The sequence below is a fragment of the Amphiprion ocellaris genome, chromosome 4 (assembly GCF_022539595.1).
Source record: "Amphiprion ocellaris isolate individual 3 ecotype Okinawa chromosome 4, ASM2253959v1, whole genome shotgun sequence".
Classification (NCBI taxonomy): domain Eukaryota; kingdom Metazoa; phylum Chordata; class Actinopteri; family Pomacentridae; genus Amphiprion; species Amphiprion ocellaris.
In genome coordinates this window covers 11,673,441-11,700,369 of record NC_072769.1, presented here as the reverse complement: position 1 = coordinate 11,700,369, position 26,929 = coordinate 11,673,441, and the positions used below count along the sequence as shown (strand labels likewise).

At 39.5% G+C, this 26,929-nt stretch overlaps 1 protein-coding gene across 2 annotated transcripts in view; it reads left to right on the top strand.

The window, feature by feature from the left end:
* The window catches only part of LOC111564240 (alpha-1,6-mannosylglycoprotein 6-beta-N-acetylglucosaminyltransferase B-like), a 161,116-nt gene that overhangs the window by 62,626 nt on the left and 71,561 nt on the right, over positions 1-26,929 (top strand). For both annotated transcript variants that reach the window (XM_055010232.1, XM_055010233.1), the window contains exon 3: positions 23,122-23,272. In XM_055010232.1, the coding sequence (XP_054866207.1) occupies positions 23,122-23,272 (151 nt within the window). The remainder of the gene's footprint in view (positions 1-23,121; positions 23,273-26,929) is intronic.

The following is a 26,929-nucleotide window of genomic DNA, read 5'->3' as shown; positions in this document are numbered from 1 at the left end:
TGTAGATCATTTACACATAACAACCATTGGTTTTATAATCTCAAAACACACATAGGACCTTACATATCTACTAGCACCAACCCCCACTCTTGTTCTCCCTCTCTCTGCTACACACACACACACACACACACACACACACACACACACACACACACACAACTAACTGTATCCACAAGCTTTCATAGCAGCTGAGCTCAGACAGTTTAGCAAGTCAATGGAGAAAATTGCCTCAAGCCCCTCAGCACAGCTTTGTGCAAATAAAATCCATGTTGCACTCACATCTAGAATAAATGTTAACAGCAATTACATGTATTTCATATCTACATTTAAAGGCACCCAGCTGTAGAGCAGTTAGCAGTTGTATCTTTCTCCGTAATCCCTTGACATTGTTTTGCCAGCGTAAATTATGGATCTGTTTAAGTGTAACCCACCCCCGTCCATGGTGGCTTTTACATTGCAAATGTATATCTAGTTCTTTCTGCCATCTACTATGTAGCACGCAGGCACACTGTGGGGTTTTTTTCTGCTCTATCTTATAGAAGCAGTGAAATGTCTTTTTCTTCCTTCTGTCAACACAAAATATGTCCAGTCATCATGTTCGTCGCAGCCATATCCTTAACAATTATTCAGTTTCACATGTTTCCATCAGATTGGTCATTTTTTCTCTGTCCCTATGAAGGAAAAAATATGCTGACAGAAAGTGCCTCTGCCTGTACATTTAAACCAAATATCTGCTGTCTGCGGCTGTACAGATCAATACCATCCTTACTGCAGCAATCAGGGTCACTGCTGTCGCTGACAATATCTGCTGAAGTAAAGCAGTGCTATATGTGCCTAAGTGAACTCGTATTAGCATTTGTTGGACAAAGCTGGGGTGTGAAAGTAATGTCGCTTCTGTTTGACGCTGAAACACAAATGAGCCATGCCAATGAAACTGTCTGCCTGGCATTGTTTTGTTTCCCCTTATGCTGCCAAAACAGCTCTGACATGAGACCTCTGGGGATCCTGTAGTGTTTGGTGCCAGGAGAATGGCAGCAGATACTTTGGGTCCTGTTTGTTGCCGGGTAGAGCCTCTGTGGATCGTATTTGTTCCGGTGAGTCCTCTGGATTATTGTTTGAATTGAGGTGTGGTGCATCTACAACCTGGGCTCTTGGTCATGTTCCTTCAGCGGTTTCTCTGGGAAGGTTATGTGGTGGGATGCACTGTGCTGCTGGGGGAAAGCCGTTGCCATGGAAGAGATTTGCTTCGCCTGTAACAATGTTCTACATGCCAAAGTGACATCCGCATAAATGCCAGACCCCAAGTTTAGCCAGCAGAACATTGCATTGTGACAAAAATTCTGCAGTATTGTTCACTTGACCTGTCAGTGGATGTAAAGTTGTCATTGATTGTTGTATATTGACTATTTGTGACATTTTGGCTGAAGTAGTATCTGCAGTATACATTTTTAAACCGTAGTCAAATATTGAAAGAGAATTGCAAGATTATTATATTATAGATTGTGTAAAGACACATCAGCAGTGATGTACATGTTGGTCGACTGGCAACAATAAAACATTGCAGTAAACTTACACTAACTTGGATTGTCACTTTGTGAGTGGCAGCTCCTTTTCAGAGAGACTTTATTGGCTTTGTGAGATAGAAAAGTGGCAGGCTGCTGTATAACAATGAGACTGAATGATGGCACAAAGAGACTATCAGCCTTAACCAATAATGACGTTCAAAAAAAGCAGATTACCAAATTGATTTTAGGTTTTAGAGAAACAAACTTTGCGGGGGCGTATATTATTCTCTGTTTGTTTTGGTCTTTTGCCGATCTCGTCGATATTGCCTCACAAATGAAGACAGCCGAGAACATTTGAGTGCACAAAATTGTATTAAATATATATTTATTGGTCTTTGCATTCAACCACATGAGAACACCACAAACACACTTGGCACTGTCTAGACACGCTCATTAATATTTCAGAAGAACATCATCTGCAAAACTGGGGAATTAATAAATAGTTGATAAGCCATGCAGTGGGATTTAATATGTATATTCTTTGCATGCGTGGTGTTATGATTTGCCTGCTGTGCCTCTGCATGGATGTCAATGTGGTGTGCACATGTTTCTATTAAGGCACATATAATCATTGCACACTTTCACCTTTATTTTGCCAACAGTGTTTGTCAGCACAAAACACACTTTGTATTAAATCCCCCTCTATGATAACTAATTTCTCATCTCTGCATCACCGTCAGCAGACTAAAGCACTGTAATGTCTCAGGTAGCTGTAAGATAATACAATTAGGGGGATACCGCAGATCCTCAGCTGCAAACAGGAGCCCATTCAAGCTGACATGGCTGTCAGATTAAGCTGTGAGGGTGACAGATCAGAGGCTGAGCTTTAGTATGTGTACATGTTGATTGCTGTGTGTAAGTGTGTGAGATGTAGACACGGCAGCCAACTGCAGATTACACAACACAGTGTCGATTGGGAACGGGGGTCACTCTTGTCTTAGTCGACTTAAACGCACACACCTATTAGGGCCATAGTCATTTGTCTCAGTTTCTGCTTTATGATTTCTCCCTTTCCTTCACTTCTGTTTGGGTTCCAGTGTTTTTCAATTATGATTTAATAGATTTTTATATATCTTAAATTCTTACACAATGAATTTATATGGCCACGACCAAAGGCTTTCGTAGTTGATGAGACATCGTTAGTTCAAACCATTAGTCGACTAGCTGTCACACACTTCAGTGGAACATATTTATCTATGTAATGTTGGAGTGAGTGGTCATGCTGGGTGCCTAATGTTAGGCTGTTTCTACAAGGAGAATTTACATGTCAATATCTTTGGGTCATCTTTCTATCTAGAGGATTCCACACTTTGGATTTCCTACCTCATAGGTACAATAACTGTCAACAACTGCAAGGTCCAGCTGTCTAAACAACAATGTCTGTCTGTGACCGATTAAGTGTCACCATTTCCTGCAGAATTAGTTTCTCTTCTCTTCTCTACAACCATCCAACAAATCAAAATGTCAAATACTGGGGCAGCCCTATCCATTTTTCACATTAGGTTGTCAGTCTGTGACTCTGTGATGGATCAGAATATTTCATTCTATCATACTTGCATTCAGACCTATCATTTTATTAGCACCAGATGCTACATGTAAGGCTGACAAATATCACATTTGTTTGTCACAGTCTGTTACATCTCAGAAGATTTTAGAAGGTATAAACTTTAGGCATCAGACGGTTTTGTAAACTGCTGCCTGACTACCCTGATTAAAGCTACAAAATCATAATGGACTCTATAGTTAGGGAGATTTGAATAATTTAAATACTACATAGCACATACAGTGATAATCACCACTCTAACTATAAACGTAGCCCTTCAAATGTAAGTCAACAAAAAGAATGACTTTAATCTTTTTTTAACATGCACCATTTTTGTCATAAAAAAGTAGAAAAATATGGAGAGGATTTGTATCGATGCAAAAAATGGTAATAAAAATGCTGAATTATTTAGTGCAACTTTTGAGAATAACTAACTGCTGCTAGCTGTGTTCCCTGGAAAATTTAAACAAAGCCCTCTGTTTTCTGTTTTACTTGTCTTAGGGAAAAATAGGTGCTGCTTTAAAATTCCATCAGTAACTGAAAGTTTAGGAGTTTGCACTTGCAAAAAGTAGTGATGGCTGTTCCACCAGAAAGCTATTGTTTTCGCCTTTTTTAGGGAATAAAAAGAAGCGGCTTGCACTGTTAGCTAGGCATACAACATTTTCTGAAATGTTATTTTCTCAGTCTGCAAAAATGAGACTCAACATGAACAACAGAAACAATGAAACACATGCAATCAACCAGCATTTTCCCACATTAGCTAACAACTTTGTTGTGGTTCTGTAGAGTGGTGCTCATTTTCCATTTTAGCTCTGTTAAACACATGGTGCAGTTGTTGCCACTGGCTAAAAGCCTTCAGATAAAAAGACTTTTGCAGTGTACACCTAAACTTCCCCCAGCCCAGCTGTCCAGTTTGACTGTAAACATTTGTATATCCCCAGTTTGCAACTCGTCCTCCCAGTATCACAGGGCCAGATGTCCACTCTGGTTCCAGATATGTGCTTCCTCTCTCACACACACTTTCATCAGTCCTTTGCTTCATTACCTGTGAGTCAGAGTAAATAACAGGATGAGTGAAGGTGCCAGGGCACTGAAGTGTGCCATTGAGTACAAAAAGGAGAGCAGTTTTTGCCAAAGCTCTCAGCTCAGTGCAAAGCCCTGACAGATGCTAATTTATCTGCTGAAGGCTGAATTAGACACAAATGTTATAGGTCCAGAGAGAGAAAAAGGTAGATTACATTGGATAAATTTTAAGGGGAATAAGAAGTGAGAGATGCCAGAAAGAAAGCTATGAAGAAATCAGCAGTGAGGAGAAAGTGCCTGTGAGTATATGAAAGTGAAAGAGAGGAAGAAAATAGAAACCAAGGACACAAAGACTATTAAGAAGTCACTGACTGGGTTGATCTTAAGAGAGTGAATACTCACAGTCTAAAAGGTATTAAAGTATTTTCACTCTACTGTTCAGAACGGATGTGCTGTGAAGTAGTTATAAGAGAGGCAAAGAATGATAAGTAAATCATTTTTGGTGCCACATTACAAATAATCACCATAGAAAGTGACCTGTGACAAAGAATAGTTTTTATACAACAGTTGCCAAAACATTTGATTTCAACTGTCTGCACAGATAGTACAAGGCAGGTTGAAATTAGGATGAAGTTCAGAATGAATCACTGTCCTCTGACTCATCCGATAGCTGGAGGTTACCTACTTAGAGCCCTGTACATTTCTAGAAAGCCCAACTGAAAACAAGTAGCCTTCAGGTGATTATGTACAATGAAATATGTATAGGTTGTAGAAGTAAGTGGATGGGAAAAGATAGGAAAGTTTCCATTAATGCCAGTTTTACAAACCATTATTTTGGTCTTGGCCGTATGATGACATTTAATGATGTCATTGTCCTCTGGCATGTATCTTGTTATTTGTCAAAAAAAAAACAGGATAGCGATGGATGACCATCAAAATCCACTTGTTTAAAATCTATTTTACTGCTGTCTTTCTGTTTCTCTTCCATCTTTCCCTTATCTTTCCCTCAGGGCTGCAGTGCAACCATGTTTCATTGTGATGTTGATTGATGGGAGGCCTTTAGGTGATGTAGTGAAAGATAATGGAGAGGCGAAGAAGACAGCTTATACAATTATTTCCTCAGGGCTTTGATGCCATCTTATACATGTGCACAAGAAAACTGTGCTATGTATGTACAATACATGAGCATCTTTTATTTACTGAACATTTTAACTGACATGAAACCTACTGAACCATTTAAAATGTGGCGAATTTACTGTATTTGTACATTACTAAGAATTCTTCTGAAACTACACAGAAAAGCAAGATGTTAGCCTCATTATTAAACTCATAGTTACTTTAATGACAGTTAGAAATTAACCGATGCTTCTTAAATGATGTTTTCATTCTTAATTGACGTATTGTTTTGTCATGTGGAAAAGGAAAACAAAAGATGTTTATTGATAAGATATAGTCATTGTCTGTGAATATTTTAACACATGGCATCACTGAAACTGAACTGAAGATGTCTCTTGGGTGCATTATTGATATGTCTCAACACTTTAGAATTCTTTTCTGTCTTTTTAAGACATTTCTCTTTGTGCCCACGTGACGTGCCGTAACTACTCAACTATGGAGTTACCTAACTTGATTGTCACACAGACTAATACCTGTATAGTATCATAGGCTAATATCTGTAAATTCTAGGAGAAGATGATCAATACTAACATATGATTCTTCACATATATCAAATGTTAGGTCATTACTGGGGCTAAAATCTGTCTCTGAGGTGAACGTGAGTCCTGTCAGGCTCACATGCATCTGGTGTGGGGAGCAGTGTTGGGATGTAAAACTTATTTGTGCCTTATTTAAATTAAATTACATTATAACTGGGAATATCTGACTCGGTGCTTAATAAAATGGAGGTTCCGGAAAACCAAATAAACAAGGATGCCTCTTGTAGTTGAAAAAAATCCTTCATCCAACGTTAAATTTTAAAGCACAGGTTCCACTTTGTCTCAAAGCAATCATCTGGTGTCTATATGTATGCTACACAGAAGCAAATTCAAGAACATTTATTACTAATGCTGATGTCTAAGTGTTTTATTGAACATGTTAGCTGACATGACCTTGAGATGTCAAGCGGGGCCTCTGTGGTCATGGGCTGACATGACCTATGATCAAATTTGCGAACATAGTAAAACGTCAAGCATGTGCAACAACACAATATATATAAAGCCAGCTAATATTACTTTTAGTCCAACTGAAGACCAGCTAATTGTCTGTCCTGCAGCCTTATTTCATGAAGCTCTCACCAACGCCTGAAAGCCAGTCTGACTCTGATTTCCTCCATCAGCGCCCCATCTGTCTCTTCGCCTCTGCCACAGTGTCCATACTGAGAACACCATGCTGGATTGTTCTTATAGCAAGAAAAGACTCATAGCTGGTGATAAGTTGCGCAATGCCAGCAAGCGTTATGCGCTTTGCAGGAGAATGAGGCTGGGCTCACACTACAGACATTTTTAAATCTTAAAGGATTTTAAAATTGGATGGAATCACACACACATAAGGTATCACACAAGTATTATAAATTAGATTAAATTGTAGTTATATTATAGTATAATATTAGTATATTTAAACTGTTAGTTTAAGGTCATTGATTGCATAAAGTTGTTTTAATAACTTATGGATCATAACACACTTCTGGTATAAGTGATGGGTCAAGGTAATTAGGATTACATATTTTGAAGTTCATATTTTTAGTACAAAATCCCCTTTTGTGTCACTATCAATCCACTTCAGTTTAGCATGAAAACACCGTTAAGAAAACACTAAGAAGGAATGCTAAAAACACTGTTACTTTAGAAATGAAGTACTTGATTTGTATAACTCAGGATGCTGAATACACATATTAATACTGGAGTCATTTATTTTTTCATATATTTTTGCACTGAAAAAGAGCTGCTTAAGTTATCCCCCATCTACTCCACTTAAGACATGTTAGGATGGGATCTTTAAATTTCTATGGGAGAAAGAGAGGAATAATTATAGCAGTTCAATTGATAGCGTCAGTGCGCAGTTTTCCGAACTGTTACATGAACATCTGGGTAATTGTATGTACTTTATGTAATCCCTCGGAATCAAATGTCAGGATTTTTTTCATCAATAACTCATTTTACTCTCCATCTCAAGCAACCACACCCATTGGTATGCCAGACACACATCATACCGTTGTCATTTTCTTTCTTCTCTCTTATCTTTCCAGGAATTTCCTCAAGAAGACCTAGCATTATGCCTGTGGTCTACTCTTACACACACACACACACACACACACACACACACACACACACACACACACACACACACACACACACACACACACAAACGCACACGCACATTTGTGAGCATGCTGTAGCCACATTTGCCCACTCAGTCACACAGAATAGTGAAAAGGTCATGTCACACATATTTACCATCTCATTTCTTATGCACCTCCATCTAACACACACACACACACACACACACACACACACACGCGCGCGTGCACACACACTCACAGACCTTTTAAACTCAACTTCTCGATCTATGCCAGTCTCAGAGTACAACAGAATGCTCTGTCACACTAACATAAATTGATGTGGTTGTGGTGAAAGCAGCCCCTGCAGCTGTATGTCTTTCTGCTCTGAACAGCAGAGCTGAAAAAGTGAAAATCAACAGAGAAACGCTTTCTGAAAGACCATGACTTCAGTCAGCGGTGGGAATGGTAATGAGGGTCACGCCTTGTGTCTGTCAAGCTTGTCAGGATAATGCATGAAGATGAGTGTGCTTGTGTTTTCTCATACAGTCAAGACTGTAATTATTTGGACGGTTACACATTTTTTCCCTATTCAGGCTCTATGCTTCAGGTCTTATGCTGTACTCATGTGCCATATTCTTCATTGTAATACTTGTTCAATACAATGCACCTGATACAACTGTCTGTCAACATTACAATAACCTCAGGTTGCTTGAGCAGGTAGGCACAGAAGAAGTAATGTCAGTGGTTGTATATATTTTAAGAACAGCAGTGGCAGCAGAAATGAAGTAGATATATCGCCAAGAGTAAGAGGAGGAGAGGAAACACGAGAAATTTCATAAAACACCTGCAGAAATGAAGGAAAATGTCCAGAGACAACCCACAGGCATTGAAAGTAACAACACCTCTTACCGACTACATTGCTCTTGATAACAAGTCATTGTTTCATGATGATAATACAGGATTTCATGACATTTTTATCATCTTGGAACCCAAGTTGAGTTTTATAGCTGTGGCCACATTGCAGAACAGCTTGCTGCAGGATGTTTAGGTCTTCAACTTCATCACTGATGTTTGGGCCAACAGTTTGCAGAGTGTCTGTCATCAGCTTCACTGTCCAACAGTTGATGTGGATTTCACTCCTCCGTGAGTTGTGCTACCAGCAAAACACACTGCACACATCACTCGCACATCAGCAAATCTGTTGGCAGGTACAACCTTTGACGTCATTGCAGTTTTATGATGATTGTAATTTTTATTTAAGAAATATTTCACTATTTTCCATCCATTGTCTACACACCACTATCTCAGCTGACTTAGGGTGAAGGCAGGGGACACCCTGGACAGGTTGCCAGTCTATCACAGGGCTACATACAGAGACAAACAAGCAAAGAGTCACCAGTTAACTTCAGCATGTTTTAAGACTGTGGGAGGAAGCCGGAGTACCTGGAGAAAACCCATTCATGCACAGGGAGAGCACACAAACTCAATGTTGAAAGATCCCAGGCCCAAGCCGGGACACAAACTCCTCCCGTTTTATGTATGTTATGTAATATAATATTAAGTACGTGCATCTGTGCTCAGTATCAATGACTATCCAAATGTAGAACTGTAGAGAAACAAATCTCTCTTATCACATAAAATTTTAAGTAAACTGGTCAATACTACATTGTCTCGTGCCAAGTTGACTAGCTCTGTGTCAGAACATAAGTTTTATGGATGACTAGAAAATCCTTTGTATGGGGAAGAAAAACTCCCCGATGATGCAAAGCAAGTCAAGAGTCTTGTCAACAATCAAGAGATCAAGAGCTTCAACAAACCCCTGGTACGCTTCAAAAACCAGAAAGACCAGATTTTAGTTTGAGAAAACATCCAAAAACAGAGTTCTGGAACAAAACTTGGTGCTGTTTAATTTAAAGTGGTGCCCATAAGACTGACATCACACCTAAAAGGAGTCATTGTTGGACTATTTGGGCAGTTATGTCATCTTCAATGTAAAGTTTGTTTGAGATGTCTCTAACAACTTGACATTAACTGAACGTTAGAATTATATGACTAGGCCTTAATGACTAATGTCTAATGACAAATTGTACCATTATAGCTTAGGTCAAGGAAAATATTCAAGATACATGAAATTATAATGTTCTCATAACAGCCACTATCAAAACCAAACGTATTTGACAGTTTACTGCAATGTCATGCTACATTTAGCTAGATTATATCTTTGACAATTAGAGTATGTCAAGTTTCTGACATGTTTTCGTTAAGTTGTTAAGCTATCAAATGGAGTCAACTTGTCATTAACCACATGACATAATTGACTGGAATGACAGTGACAGCAGTCATAAAGACACTAATGTTTATGACACACTTCATGGTTGTGGTGGTTTTATGTCAGTCCCTTCAAGTAAAACCTAAAATTCTATGGACTCATAAAAGAAGCTTCTATCAAACTGACAGTGTTCTCATCACCCAAAGCAAACCAATTTATCTGTTCTATATGGTGCTTCTGTTATGGCTTGGACACCGGCATCTTTTGATAATTTCTCTGCAAGATGGATGCAGAGTTATACAGGAGCATTTTGTGGGCTCTGACTCAGCCAAACGCACCAAATGCCACTGGAGGACATTTCATCGTTCAGCAGGACAGTTGTTCCAAACATACAGCCAAAGCTACCTAAGAGCTTTTCAGGGTAAAGAGGTGGAACATCCTTGACCGGTCGAGCCGATCACCAGATGTTAATCCGACTGAGCTGCATTCCAGCCCAGACTAAAGGCAGAAAAACCCCACAACAAACAAGAGCTGAGTGCAGTTAAGGCCTGAGAGAGCATTAGCAGCAAACATACAAAGGGTTGGTCCTTTGACAGCATACATATCTATCTAATTTCTTATAAACCATAAAAAACATAAGGCATTATGTGTTAAAAAGGCTATATCTCCGACACACTTCTTTCAGTACTGACATGAAACTTCTCAAATTAAAGCTGGCACTTTAATATGGTATCCATTACTGTATTTTAAATTGACTGTGCTGAAGCTCAGAGCATGAAGAACGAAAAAATACGAAACACTCTGGATCTGGTTTGGACTGTATATGTGTCTGCAATCAGAAGGGAGGTCATCGCTCGACAATGTCACCCTTCAATCAAACAGATAAATATTGCATTTCTCATGTGTAATTCTAAGAAGAAGAATACTATCTGATTAAGGAATCCGTCGTTTTGTATTCCTTTTGAAATTGTGGTCTGAAGCCGCAATCACTATCAACCCATTTCATCGCAGTTTCATCAAGAAACAAACACACCCACACACACTGAAACGCCGCACTTGTCAACAGATTAGCCTTTTATGCCGCATACATGTATATTCATATTTTAGTCTCTATTCAAATGTTGTTTGTTATTTGTCTGTTTCAAGTGGTTTGTTTGAATGTGAGTGTGTGTGTGTGTGTAAGCTCAGTCAAGCTGGTTTTTCATCCTATGTCATCATCTATGATAAATCAAGATGACAGAGAAGGAAAGAGTGAAAACTAAAAAAAGACATGAGGAAGAATAGAAAAAAGGCTGTAAAAGGGAAGATGGGTGGGAAATACTAAAAGGACAGACAGATCTTGTCCACTTTGAATGCGACATCCTCAAAACAAAAAGTGCAAATCAAATAAAACAGCAGCTTACGGAGGCTCTGTAAGCTGAAATAAACGGTTAAGGAGGGGCATGAGGATGAGAGTGAGCTGCACTGCTGAGACACAGAGCTAGATTGCAGCCATACACAGAGTCTTTCATCCCCTCCTTGATCACTTTAAAACTGAGCAATACTCAAAAGTGACGTGACAGAAGCTGTCAGTGTTAATAGCCATTGTAGCTGTCTTTCTATCTTTGTGTCTTTTAATATCCTCTCATCTATCCCATCTCCCTTCATGAAATCCAATTTGCCTCGACGTCACTGGATAAATGGTGAGAAAATGTCAAAACCAAATGAACAATAAATATTTCAAGAGGGGGAATTAAGATGGAGCCGTGTATTTTTTTTTTCCCCCTCCCGCTATTGCCAACTGGTTCCATTCTATTAAAATCTATTCTCTTCTGTTCTGTACGGTACAAAATAACTTATTGATCATCCCATCATTGCTGGTCTTACGTCTTATTAAATTGTCTTTTAGATCATTGTTATTCATTGTGTTTACTTTATTGCCAGTGCAATATTTCACTTCCTTCATGCTTCATTTGCTGCATTTTCATTTGGCTAAGCCTTGCTCCCACCCAATACTTCATTCCTATTGTGCCACAAAACAACAACAACCAAAAAAAAAAAAAAAACCCACATTCCGCTCTCTTCTGCCTGCACTCAGTCCTGGTGTTCTTTAGCTAATGAACAGTACATCTTCTGCACCATAATAATTAAACAGCATGTAATTTGTAGTAATTGAATATGGGTGTGGAACTGAGCAGAGGAGATACTACTGGAGATTGAAGCGGTGGCGGAGCATTAAGCACAAATCTGTCTGTCTGCGCGTCTGAATGTCTGTCCGCTGAGGGAAGAGAGAGGAGTTTTATCGACGTTGCTTTCTTTCCTACTGCAGGGGAGAGGGAGGGTGAAGTTTAAGGGGGGAGGATGAAGAACTAAGTGACGGGGTAAGAACAGGACACAAGGAGGAGGAGAAAAAGCTGATGCTGACAGATAATCGAAAGTAAGAAGAAGGTTGAGAGAAAAGTAAAGAGGAGGATGACGATCAAGTAGGGAGGATGAGGGAGGAATGAATTTAGAGACAGAGGAGTAAACATGCATCATAAGTGAAATAATATATTTATGTATATTAGGGCTATAGAACTTTGGAATTATTCAGTCTGTGTTTCAAACTCTTCAGCTTGTTCAGAGCACCAGTCTTCATCGTGTTCACTGCATTGTGTGTAGTTATACAGACCCCAAGCAGCCGACACTTCGCTTGTATGATCAATCATGAAAAATACCATTTGCAAACAGTGACTTTTCAGGTGGACATCCACTCTAATAAAGTGGACAAGAAGACTTATGTAGGGCTCTGTGCTGTGTCTGGTTAAGCTGCATAATATTTAACTTGTCACAGTTCTGTTTCAACTTGTGCCTTATCTTTTTCATACAGCTCTGGGATGGCGACTTGAGAAAAGTATGTTGGTGTATTAACCCTCTGGGGGGAAAGTGACTTTTACTACTGACATTTCTGATTTGTTTCTGCACTTGGTTCATACCTGCTCTGTGAAAAAACAACCTGTAGTTCAGCTCAGTTCAGCCAAAAAGCCTCTGAGTTTTTGTGATGTGACTGTTGGGCACAGCTAAGAACTAATGGCTTCTGGGTTGTGCCAAGGAGTGCAGATTTTTTGGTTAGTAAAGATGGTTTGTTTTTGGCAAGTTTTTAAATGAGACACGTAGAATAAAAATGATTTTGATGAAATATCACAATTTTAAGCTTTAATTTTGTTAAGTTTTTGAACCAAACAGCAAAAAATGAAATGCCTTTTACACCCGCCAGCAGGTTTTGGAGTTCAGAGGGTTAATTGGTATCATGTCTCTCTCGAGGTGAAAAGTTAATGCATCAGTGATTTCTCATGTGGTGTAACACTGGCAGAGGCATCCAGAATATTTTTTTTTCTTTGGATGGCATTCATGTCTGGCTTTGTGCTAGTCATACAGGGATTCATGGCACTGATTTAAATGCTCATAAATTAGTTGTCTTGCCTGTGTGGTGACAACAATTGGAAGACGCTGCCAAGTCTGTCCTTAATCTGAAATGTCTAGACGAATGGTGGTGATGATGTCATCTTGAGACAAATCCTGGTGGTGACAGTGAATAATTGGAAACAACAGGCAGGACACCATGACAGCACCCATGGTGATATCTGAATGTTGCTGCATTATCTGAGTCCCAGCTGGAAGCCCTGCATTCAAATTATACTCAATGGGATGGAATATTTCAAACAAAACACTTACGTTATTAAGCACTGATGGAGCTGCTATATAATGTCATTAATTCAAGTCTTAATGCTCTTTAAGATATTTGTTTTCAGATGTGAAATGCATTTTGTTTCAAGGTGGATTTTCTTGTTTAGCCTTCAGCGTTGTCTGCCATCCTGGGTCTGTGTTTCTCTGTGTGTGTGTCAAAATGACATTGGTCTCCAGTTAATTTAGCTGTGTCAACTCCTATCCAGCAGGCCCTTCTGTCAGCATTCATCAACCCACAAATGGTTTTCTTCTCATGAATATGCAAGCACCCCCAGCAGCCAATCAAAACACCATTCTGTTCTGGCACGCATTATGGTTTGTGTATGTGTGTACATGTTTGTGTGTGTCTGTGTGCACTCACATAGGAGTAAGTCACTCATCATGCGTTTTATGTGCAACTCTCTCAAAGAGTCGATCCCACAAAACACACAGTGTTGCATGTTTGGCACATTTCATGCTCACGAACACACGCAAATGATTGGCTGACTCACCGTAGGATGGAATATAGTTCAGAACGGTCTCCCAAACCCACCACATATCAAATGATAGTTTGCTTCAAGACAGTTTCATTTTCAAAGACAGAGCTCCATCCTGCTTGAGATGTCGCAACGGAGACGTTCTGAACGCACCGTAACGCCACCTCAGGTCAATATTCATCCGTCACTTCTTTCAGCTTATTTTTACTACATCTCTTAGTTCTCAAAATGTTATTTTAATGGGATCGTGCTGTTTCATTAGTAGACTGTCAGTGCTAATTGTTCGGTACGCTTGGAACCTATTAATCCAAATCTTGAGCACACTTGCGGTGGTTATTTTGCGTTTAAAATTTGAGCACTTTCACTCGGTTTAATTCAATTTGCTAGAAAATCAGAGAACTCCATCTTCTCACTCTGTTGCAGGGTGCCCTGTCTATGACCTCAGTTCTTTTTGCAAACATAAACACACACATACTTACACAGGCTGCCAGAACACCTTGGGGCACAATCACAGTCTTTTAATGGAAGGAGCCCTGCTGCTTTAAAACCGTTTTTTTTTTCTTTTATTCTTTTTTAGCTGTTTCCATTTCTTTTCCTTTTTTTTTCTGGTCAGCATTCAGTTGTAATACAGGAATATATTGTGTTACCCTGCTCTGGTCAGAGTACTTGCTTTAGGACCCCCCTTTTTTTTGGCACTGCCAAAACCAGAGGAAGCAGCACTCCAATAGTTTGGTAATTTCCTGACCTTACTGTTTGGTTCGGTTCATAGGTGGAAAGAGAGACACAAACGTGTGGGGGGTATATTCAGGTAAAGCATTGCAGCAACAGTTGTTGGTATTTTGGTGCAAAATGTGTCGTTTATATTGCACACACAACAAAAATCTCAGAAGAAAATCCATTTTGTGCACAAGATCAGCCTTCTGCCACATCGGAGAACAAACCAAATATTAAGAGTAAATGCACAGTGGTGACTGGATGCTTAACATGTGAATAAACTGTGAAAATCTTGCATTTTTTGTGTTTGATGTAGGAATGTCAGTAAAACCGTCTGGATCGCTCAAACGACAACCTGTTATAAGTGATTCTCATAGTATCTGTTGTGGACAGATGCTTTATTCTGTATGAAAAGCTTGTCTTCATTAAAACCCTGCTGCCGTGTGAAGGCAGCTGGACACATATGTTGACAAGTCTGTCTCTCTGGTTTGAAAAGCGCCGCACGGCCACCCGTTGTGTTTACCATCATTAAATCGCATGCAACTAACAGACGGCTACAACATAATTCCATTTGGTCGTATATGAATCAAACTTGGACGTCATGACTCATTATTCTGATTTTTCCGAGAGATGTTGGATTAGAGCACTTCATCAGTCCTGCTTGTCTGTGCCTCATTTCCTGATTTCCTCTTAGTGAAAATAGCATTTCAGGTTTTCTGTTAGGATCCTGCTCTAGCCCCTGCCCTTCTTTCCCTTTTTCCTCTTTTTCCTCCTTTCTCCCTTGAGTCCTGATTTGTTTCTGTGTTGACCTGTCTCTCTCTGGCTCCCTCTGTCTGTCACCTCTCCCTCATGTCTCTCTCTCTCTCCCTGTGTCTCGCCCTCCTGCTTCACCTGCTTCACCTGTCTGCACTCTGGTTTGCTGATTGCTACAATGAGTTTCAGCTGCAGCAATCAGTCACACCATTCACCTGTTCTCCACCTCACCTCCACTATTTAAACCCTGCTCATTCATTCACTCCCTGCCGGATCATCGACCCACATACCCTCAAAGATTCACATCGTGTCACGGACTCAAGACATTCTGTTGAATTTGCTTTTGGACTCCGTTTTCCCCCCTCCTGGATTTTCTCACGCATGGACTCAGTTTTTCTCTCGGTTTCTCGTCAGGTCAGCTTCAGTCTCCTGTCCGCCTGTTGTTCCTTCCTCGTCCCCATTTGCCCCTGGATTACCTCAGCCTGTTTTCCCCTCTGTATTCAGTTCCCCCATCTAGTGAGTACTCCTCCTTAATTTAGTTTTGTAAGTTCAGTTTAGTTTTGGTTTGGTTAATTTTGGTATTCATAGTGTTTATTGTCGAGCTTTGAGTTGTTTGGTTTAATTCTGTTCTCTCAGTTCAGTTCTCCATTTACGTATTGGTTTTGTTTTTTTGATTAAATAAATATATAAGCCTTCATTCAGCTGTCTGTCAGTCTGCACTTGGGTTCCTCTGCTAACCCCGTAACATTTTCATTATGATGAAAATGCATTTATTTCAAATTTTATGCTCTGATGTGACCATTTAAGTTATAGGATACAATATAGATAAAACTGAAATAGCTCAGTTTGATGTTAAGTGATCGGCTTATTAACATCCATCCATTTATGGAGTCTAAAGCAGCTGACAGTGGGCAGAAGGTGGGGAACAGCTTGGACAAGTTGCCAATCTATGACAGGGCCAACACATATAAGCATGCACACTCACACCTATGTGCAATTTAGAACCACCAACTAACTTACAATGTATGTCTTTGGACTCACAGAAAACCCAGGCAAAGGGAGAAAATACAAACTCCAGTGAGGCAGCAGTACTAACCACTGAACCACTGGATTGCCCATCCATCCATCCATCCATCCATCCATCCATCCATCCATCCATCAATCCATCATCTATACACCGCTTAATCCTCATTAGGGCCGCGGGGGGGCTGGAGTCTATCCCAGCTGACTTGGGGCGAAGGCAGGGGACACCCTGGGCAGGTCGCCAGTCTGTCACAGGGCTACATATATAGACAAACAATCACACTCGCATTCACACCTACGGGCAATTTAGAATAACCAGCATGTTTTTGGGCTGTGGGAGGAAGCCAGAGTACCTGTCAAAAACCCACGAGTGCACAGGGAGAACGTGCAAACTCCATGCAGAAAGATCCCGGGAAGGCCAGGACACGAACTGGGGATCTTCTAGCTGCAAGACAAAAGTGCTAACCACTACACCACTGTGTAGCCCCATCCGTTACCAATTATTTGGAATTTATTTCTAACCTCATTGGAAAAATATGAGCCCACACCATCTACCTCAAGCTGCAAATTTGAGGTGATGGGCGTGCAGTTTTTCCATTTGTTGACTTATTTCTGTCATGTACCACTGCATTTGGCAGTTTCAGAATGATGACACCTGTGATGTAATTGTCCTAGAGGAAATTTATCAGTAACCATACCCTCCAATTTATGTTCCACTTTGCACAGCTGTACCTGCAGCAGTTGTGCTTCAAGAAGCTCACATTGATAGCTTGCCCACGAACTACCTCTTCACACTTCTTCTTGTGTTTTCCTTGCCTTCTTTAGTGTGGCACCCTGCTGAGGGGAGATCTCTTCTTTGATAGGGCAATTGATACGGACAAATACTTTCTCAGCCTGGTTGAAAAATGATCTTCTTTTTGAAGGTAGTGACATAAAAAGTTTCGACGGAGAGAAGCCAAAACTATTCTGTATTGTGTGACCCTTTCTATTACTTCCATTAACCTAAGGTCAAGCAGACAGACACACTGTGATTATTTCATGAACCCATTTTAAAAGCACATGCAAGCACATATAGTGGACATGCACCGTGTCTTATTGTAACAGCTTTAGTAGTCTGCATGGCTTCTTAGTGAAGCTTCATCTGGCCGGCAAATTTAATTTCCAGTCACTAATGTTAATTGTCGAGATCCCTCTGCAACCAAAGCTGAAATGGTTGATGGAGTGGTGGGTGCAACCTTCAGAGCAAGCTGAACTGTATGAACCCACATCGCACACATGCACACAGACACAACACATACATACACAAAAAGTCTCCCTCTCAGTTTTCAGTAGTCCATTTAGAGACACTAACAAGAATTCTGTTTCTGTGTCACGCTTTTCAGTCCTCAGGAGAAATGTGATGTGCCGTGACACTAAATATTCAGCCCAATATGGTGGCTAAAGCAGGGCACTGTGTGTGTGTGTGTGTGTGTGTGTGTGTGTGTGTGTGTGTGTGTGTGTGTGTGTGTGTGTGTGTGTGTGTGTGTGTGTGTGTGTGTGTGTGTGTGTGAGAGATGATTTATTCCACCCATGCCAGTGGGGGAATTCAAACATAGCGTGAAATAGTATGCCACAAGCTTCGTTCTGTTAGCTCTCTGCTTTTACTCTCATTGAATCTTAAGTCCACATTAATCTCCCACAAACAGGTAGTCACTTAGACAGGACTGCCCTAGATCCATGACTGAAATTCTCAAATTGACTTTTGTTTGATCTCTTGAGATAAGTTATTCCCTCATGTATATTAAATAACTCGGAGCACAAGCTTGATTAAAGCAAACATTTAGATTATTTGGTGTCGTCTACACTTTTCCACCCAATTTTTAATCTGCCATGTTAACATTTTCATGGGATTAAATATGTCATTACTGCATAATTGGAACTGCAGGGCAGTGACACATCAATCAGTTTTTACCAAATAAATTCATGCATCGATCAAGAGGCAATTTCAGCATGTTGTCTTTCATTAGCAAATCAGTGGCACACAATAGATATTATAACTGGCACGATTCACAAATACAATTAGCTTGCTTACTGTGCTTTCGATCACTCTATTTCATGATGCACTTGAACAGATGTTTGTGTTAAAAATTTAAAAAGCTAGATTTGGTGTTTTTGCATTGAGACAAACGTCACTGTGCAGCAGGGAGTGAAAATCGTTTGAATATCTATCATGTATGTAGGAAGATGTATGTATTATAATTAACAGATACTTTGACCTGGGTATAGATACCTATGGGGGGATTGTGACTACTAGGCCTTTATTCTTCCTTTTCTTATTACTTCTTTTGCATCTTGATTTCCATGCTGCTGTTATCAGTTTTTCCCGGGTACCATTGTGTGTCTCTCTCCTGTTTTTGACTCCACTGCCCTTTGAGATTTAACAAGTGAAACCATCAGAATCTCTGGTGTAATGTTTCTGCTCCTGCTCCCCTCCTTTACACACAGCATCAGTGATTATACTGTCCTTCACTCGCACAGATATCACACCAGTGAGATTTAAATGAGGCTTCCTCTGTTGAGCAGATATGGGCTGTAATTTCTCTCTAATGGTATAATTTACTGTAAGAGCTACAGGGATTTGACTACTTGTCCTTTAATGTACTTTTTGAAAATAAAATGACATTTGGCAACTGCTGTCAAACTCGTTACAAAGATGCGGTGTTTCCAGTGAGACTATTATCAAGATACAAAATTAAATTGCAACAAGGATCACATTTTCCATGCGGGATTGTTCTATTACCGATGGTCATTTGTCATCCAGTGGGAGTGCACCTTCTGTGACTACATTCTGACACAAAATTTGTCAAGCAACTGACACACAGAGAACAATTAGCCCCCTGACTTGAATTGACATTTGACACATTAGACCACAGAAACATGTGAAAGATCTATTCATTAACTTTTTGGATCTTTTGTGCTTTTAGGCTTTGTTGAATCTTTCCCATTTGCTCCTTATGCTAAACTAGTTCCAAATCTAGCTTTGTTTTGGCAAAACAAATGCAAAAACTGTGTTTGGGTTCAGTCTGAAGGATTTTTCTGAAGCTCTGCCAATAACACAATTTCTGAGAGAAATACTGAATATATAAGCACTCATTTGTTTAACCCTTATCATACATTATCACTTCCACAGCACATCCATTCCCTGAATTTGCTTGACCCTTAACTTCGATGTTGTCCATTATCAGCCAATCACAAAGATGTCACCAGAGTGACCCACCGGCAAACTCTGATACAGCAATCTATCATAGGCAAAGGACATGACACTGTCAGTCTCAGATGAATACATCTGTCACTGTGGTGATAACTCACTGAACTTAAGATTCGTGCTGCCGCTGGTAGGAATTGAGACAGACAATGACCTTGCACCGGAGCTGTTAGGCACCGGAGCCCATTGGCTGTAATTGCTTGTCAAGCAGCAGACGTGGAGTTTGACAGAGCGCTCGGACAGCGTAATCCCGGTGTTTGCAGCATCAATATGGGCCTCTCTAAACATTCTGATGTGAGGCTGGCGGAATACACTCTCACCTTTGTGTCCCTTATGTACCAAGCTGTATCCTATAAGACTGCATCATGTGTAATGTGTTATATATGGACAGCATGGTGGCAATCACTGTTAAACAAAGCACAAAGTCATTTAATTCTGCACAGTCAAATGAATGAGCTGAGTATAGTGAGCCGAGAAAAAAGTGAAACATAGTCTTTTATATAGCAGACAGGTTGAAGGCTAGCAGGGTATCCTTAGCTGGTAAATAAATCAGTGTGTTCAGAGATGATGCACAGACTTTCTGTCTCTTTCTTAACCTTGCATATTATTCCAGAGGTGAAAGAATTATTCTCTGTGGTCCCTCTATACATTGCATTATGTAGAAGTACCTGGAGGATGTTGATTTTTCATATACATACCTTATAATTGTAGCTTATGTTGTAGCACCTGGACAGAATACACACTGAATCCATTCTCCACTACAAAAACTTTGCTTATCAAGCATTCCATTCCTTATGAATCTGCAAATGATTGTATTTCACATTTGCTGCCACCTGTCTGATTTGTATTTGTCTCTTTAATAGATTTACAATGGTATATCTATTGACATATTATTACAGATGTCTCTCAGTTGCAGTCACTAAATGTTACAGAATAAAGACCCCTGTTAAATTGATTTGTGTGTGAATAAACCAAAATCAGCATTCATTTTGGCACCAGATATTGATTGAGATTTAATCTTTTGAAAAAAAAATGTTTTTATTAGCTTTAGTTAAATATTAGTCACTGCATTTTTGTTTGTCTAGTATTAGTCTAGTTTTTGTAGTGAGTGACATTTTAGTCTCATTTCTGCATTTTCAATTTTTAGATCTTCTAAGCATTTTGAAGCTACAGCTGTCGTCATCTCTGTGTATGGTCGCTATGGTTACATGTCATTCACATCTGTGGCAAGGTTAAAGGAACTTTAACCTTGCCGCCTTTGTTCACTCACATATCATGTCCCTTGGCTCTGAGGCAATACAACAGATGGACTCTAAGTAAGTCCAGTTAACATTTTCATTTATCATTCCGGCCAATTTAACAGAACCGCTCGCACTTAGAAGTTGATTCACTCACTTGTTCAGTTAAATATTGATTGGGTTAGTTTCAAGAAGAGTGGCCAAATCACTGGACAACATTAGCACAGGTGTATCTTATGTGGACAGAGGAAGCTGTGGATGGAACTGTAGTCTAACTTATTCCTCCTAAAAGTAACATGAAAGATATCCAACCGATGAAATGTTGATGTTAGATTCCCATCATCTGCTTTATGTGAACTTTAACATGTATAAAAGTCTGCATTCTTACCTTTTCAGAACTGTTTGTTATCATCTGGGTGCCACATGTTTATAGTTTGTCTCAGCTAGTTTTGCTGCTTTGTGTGTAACTGTCATTGTCATTTGTAGGCGAGTATAGTTCATAAAATTACTAAGACATCTAATGTTACTAGTGTGAAGTGCTTCTTGTTAGTTAGTGCAACAAATTAAACTAAATCTACTTCTGGCCAAGAGATATTTTGGGTGTCAGAGGAAACTTTTACTGAGCAGAAGTTATCGTGTGTGGGTCCACAGACGCATGCAGGTCAATGAGCAAGACCCAATAATAAACCAGGGATTAGCTAAGAAATAGTTAAAAATGATGAGTTAGACATATACAGGGAAGATTAATTCCGTAGAGGCATTAAACGAGAGAGCTTTCCATCTGTGTCTCGAGCTTTCAGTCACCTTCACTTCTGGGACTTTATGACTACATTCACAGACACTGTGACCCTGACAGTGTCGGTGTAATTATCCTAATGAGGTCTGGTACACCTTTTATGCAGTTGGAGTATATTCTACCTCTCACTTCACTGCCTCTTCATCTGTGTGTGTGCTCATTTGTGTCATGACTCGCTTTTCAACTGTGATGGCCAGCAGATTCCTGTTTTACACACACAACTACATGCACAGCCCCTCCTGTCCTGTTCCCCCTCTGCTATGCTCGGTGAAAGAAATACATTTCTCCTCACACAGACTGAGAGAAAGAGACAGACTCAGAGTCGCGGCATAATTAGTTCCTGGCTTTTCATAACTCTCAGTCTTGGTGGAAGTCTCATTCTCATATCATCATATCAAAGGGTATCAAAGGATATAAAGATAAATCCACATTCAGACATCAGACTCCAGAGTGTCTGGGTGTCTGGCCTGAACAAACCTAGATTATAACAAGAGATCAGAATACAGCACTGGGCAATGTGCAGTGCTTTTGGCAGAGAAGAGAAGATCAAACTGTAGATATACAGGTTAAAGACGAAGATAATTAAGCTGCTGGCTTTTAGACTTTAGGATGAGGAATAATACACAGGCTCAAGTTAGGATAAGATACTTCATAAGATTCATATGTGGTATTAGGGGTGGGCTTTCTGTCATAGAAAATTGCATTTTTGGGGAAGGACAAGTTTATAAGTTTATAGACAGAATATGATTTATGTCTGAATAATTAATAGAGTAGCATATTTATACATATTAAAAGGGATTTAAAAGGCTTCATATGATCTCACTTAAATAAATGTGTCATCATTTTTGTTATGCAGGACTCAGTCTGACTTTAGAAAAAAAAATACACGAATTAGGGAACACTGCATGCTGACAGCCCCGTATATTAACTAACAGCAGTAATTGGGAAACCTGATTGAATCAATGAGGTGGCATCATAAACTGCCACACACACAATAAGGAAGGATGATCTACAGCAAAAGATCAAACTTCTGTGGCTCCACTTTTCCAGAGATAGAACATTCACTTACTAGTGGTTTGATTTCAAGCATAAATTTTGCTTTACCTCATCTTGCTGAGTATTGGCTGTAGCAAACACTGAAGAGTCAATAAATTAGATGCTGATGTATAGCAACCCTACTCATGAGCCAAAAATAATTATTGCTTATCCCGTTTTCTTCCAAACCTTTTGTGATATAAGTGCTATTTATTAAATGTTAAAAAAAAAAAAATTGTAGACTTTGGAGGGAAGGGACTTTGCATTAGAATTTCATTGCTGTCGAGTGCATAGACACAGCTGTCCAAAACAAAAATACAGCCAAAGTCAGTCACAGTATGGTGAGCCAGGAGAGCAGCAGGCTTTGTGATTAATGTGCATCCTGTTGTGCAAGTTGTATGTGTGCTCACTGTCCAGCTTTCCAATCATCTCCTGTCTCCTCTTCTACCTCTCCACTCAGTGCTGGGAGGTGTGGAGTCTCGCGGGGTGCTGAGGAAGATCAGTGACATGTTGGAAGTGATTCTGAAAAGGATGGACAGTCTGTCCAAACTCGACAACACATCCACCACTGACGCGAGGCGCCTGGATGAACTCAGCTCTGCTATCAACAGGTACACTGAGCTTTTCCTTCATGTTCTTGTGTATGAGTGTTAAATGGTCTCAGTAATCAGTACTTCCTGCATATAGAGATTCACACCAAAGTAGTGTAGAAAATTAATTTATTTTATTTCATTTTCAAAATAAGAGCCACTCAGGTTTGGTTTCTTATTTTCTTATTTTCTTTTGCAGATTGCTGTTGCAAAAATGTGAAGTGACAGTGATTGAACGATGTTTAAATTGTTAGTACGGTTTCAACCATCAATTTTACCATCAATCCTAGCTTATCTTATTGAGGCAGTTTGGTTCAAAATAATGCCACTCAAAAAAAAAAAAAAAAATAAAAATAATAATAATAATAATAATGCGACTCTTTCTTTCTATGAAACCATATTAAGTATTATATTTAGTTAACATTTTTAAGAAGTTATTTGACCATTACACACTACTGTATGGCTTGTATTCACTGATTAAAGTACAGTACAGCTAATTAGGCTCTAACAACACGAGCGTTATTCTTGCCCTTTTGAATAGGATAAAGCATATAATTAGTGCATTGCTCACATAGACTAATGGGTGATAATTAATCTTTTAATGATCAGAAGTGTTTCTGCTCAGGTGGATATAAATAGAGAGCAGCTGGTGGACCTTTGTTCAATTACTTATCCCTCATGGTAGATGGACTTGAAATGCTGTAATGGCACTATTACATTTAGGATGTGTTCCTCGTTGTCATTCATACTGTACTTCATCTCTCTATCTCCTCTACAGTTCGACTTCTATCTCTCTCCCTTTTACTCCTTCCCATATTATATTTCACTCCCATCTTCACTTCCACTTTTTTTCCCCTCTTATGGTCGCTTGTAGAAATTGCTGCCTATTACCTCAAAATCACTGCCGCAAACAGACACGTCTCGTATGACCTTGCTGCTACAGCTTTTATCAAACTGCTCCTCTCTTTTCCCCCCGTTAGCACCAAAACATCCAATTTGTCTTTTTCTGTCTAACGTTCTTTTCATTTTAACTTTCATTTCCAAATGGCCTGACTAAACTCAGCAGGAGTGATGTGATAAGCGCTGACAGAAATCCCCTCACTTTCTCAAACCTTGTTAAACGATCCCGGATAAGCGCTCAGGTTCAGATCTGAGCAGAGGCACGAAAGCGGAAGGATGGAACGATTAATACGGTCTGACGTTGGTGTTAACTGCAATCAATGTCTAGTAATGGGCTGTTTTAATGTGGAGGAAGCCGTTGTACTCTCAGGCCATTACTGAGAAGTGCCCTGCTAAGGGTGGAACTGTCTATTGTCTGAGACTCAAGCTAGGATGACACAGCCACGTACTATTGTTCTGAACAAGGTTGTTTGCAGGGGGCTGGATAGAAACTTATGATCAGGATGTAATTAGTTTCTAACGTGAATTGAAATCAGTGTGGGGTAACTGTCCTTTTATAAATGTAGTTCATCCCCAGTGAGCAGTGAATGTTCCCACAACATTAGCTAACATTACCTGCATTGTCTAATAATTTTCATATAGTAAGCTTTAATCTAATGCTCAAAGAATGTTTTCAGTATATTTATCATCACAACAGTGTTCCATTGAGGTAAAAATGAACTAACACTTTTAGCTGCAACATTCAGACCAGGAGGATGTTTGGAGGATACGGTCAGTTTATGTTCTATGAATGACCAAGGAGAAACGTTCTAAAGCAACATTCTGAAAAGGTTTTCCAGATGTTAGAGTCCTCAGAGGATTTTTATGGAACGTTCTTTTAATGGTATACATTAACAAAGGTGGAGCATTCTTCCTACAAGGTTCTGAGGACATTTTGTGGGATGTTGCTAATGGTAAACATGATAGAACTTTTTTCTATAAAACATTCTCACAATGTTCCATGATAACAAATGAACATTCTCCAGCAACATTCAAGAACTGTCTTCCAGTATCATGGCTTCAGATGACAGAATGTCTTTAATAAAGAACGCTTAGAATGTTCCTGTAATGTGATGTATTAAAGGTAGAACATTTAGCCTGGTTGTCTCCACATATTGTAGAATGCTCTTCTCCAGTAATTGTGATAGAGGAATGTTTTCAAACCAGCACCCAGAAAATGTTTTCAAGATGTTATCCAGAGGTCAGATGACAGAATGTTCTTTGTAAGACGTTCCTGTAATGTGATATATGAACAAAGGTGAAACATCTTACCTGCAATATTTTGAGTTTGTTGAAGGGATCTCTTTGAGAAAACACATCATAAAACGTTCTTTTATAAAACATTCTCACAATGTTTCATTATAATAAAGGAATAGAATTCCCCAACATGCAAGACATGTTTTCCAATGTAATCATGGCCTCAGATGACAGAATGTCTTTAATACAAAACACTTCTAACATTCCTGTAATGTAGCATATTAAAGGCAGACACACATTTTAGAACATTCTTCCCCAGTGATAACAAAGGAGTAACGTTTTCAAATCAACACTTGAAAAACAGTTTTCAAGATGTTGAAATCAATGCCTCGCATGACAGACAAGAAAACAAGCACACTCGCATTCACACCTATGGGCAATTTAGAGTCACCAATTAACCTTGGTTAACAGTTTTTGAACTGTGAGAGGAAGCCAGAGTACCTGGAGAAAACCCACGCATGCACTGGGAGAACATGCAAACTCCATGCAGAAAGATCCCAGGCCTATAGGCCCGAACATGAACCGAGGATCCTCTATCTGTGAGGCAACAGTGCTAACCACTACTACTGTGCAGCCCAGCCTGTATTTATATAATGATATTTTTTTCTTTAAAAAAACATGTTTGCAAACTATTATTTAAACCTTTGTCGTTTATATGGTCTAAAAAAAAACTCACATGTTGTAGCAAGCTCACATTGTGTGGCGCCAGATATAGGCATGCAAAGGATCTCCATGGTTACGACTTGCAAGTGTTTGCGCCTTTTGAATACTCAAGATGCCAATTGGCACTGTTTGCATTTGCCTAACTCGCCAATTTTCACACCTCTGAATAGCTCTGTATGTTTAATTGGCAGAGCTGGACCTGTGAGGGTAAAATATAGTGTGCATTATCAAAATAGCATTAGAATAGGTCTGAATCTGGGTGGCTGAGCGGCACAGGGGGAAAAAACACACTAAGCAAACACTGCAGAGAGCCAAGCTTAATCCCCAGCAGCAGTGCTTTTGGCTTGGCTAGGTGCCTCCATCGCACAAAACTGGCATTCAAACTATTATCTCTGTTTCTAGCAGGGAAGTGGAATGCTGATTTAGTTACTTAAAAGCTGTTGTTCAATTTCACATAATGTTTGTGATTCTACACCCTTTATTTATTACCCCTAATGAAAATAATGCAGACTGGTTAATTCAGTACGTGAATGAAATATGAAATTGACATTTTATTATATTCTAGCATGTTATTTGGGAAAATAACAGTCTGTCCAAGATGAATAAGTTATCAGATAGTAGAATATGCAATCACTCTAAGAAATTAATCTGAAACTTTTTCCCACAATAGCCTGAGTTTGGTCAGTCGGTGACATTCACTGCGGGTTTGCTTTGTTAACTTTCTGATTTACTGGATTTTTTTCCATTAATACTAAAAAACTCAAAGACATTACCTGCATTTTAAGTCTTGTCTAAAATTCTATTGGTGTATATTGATGC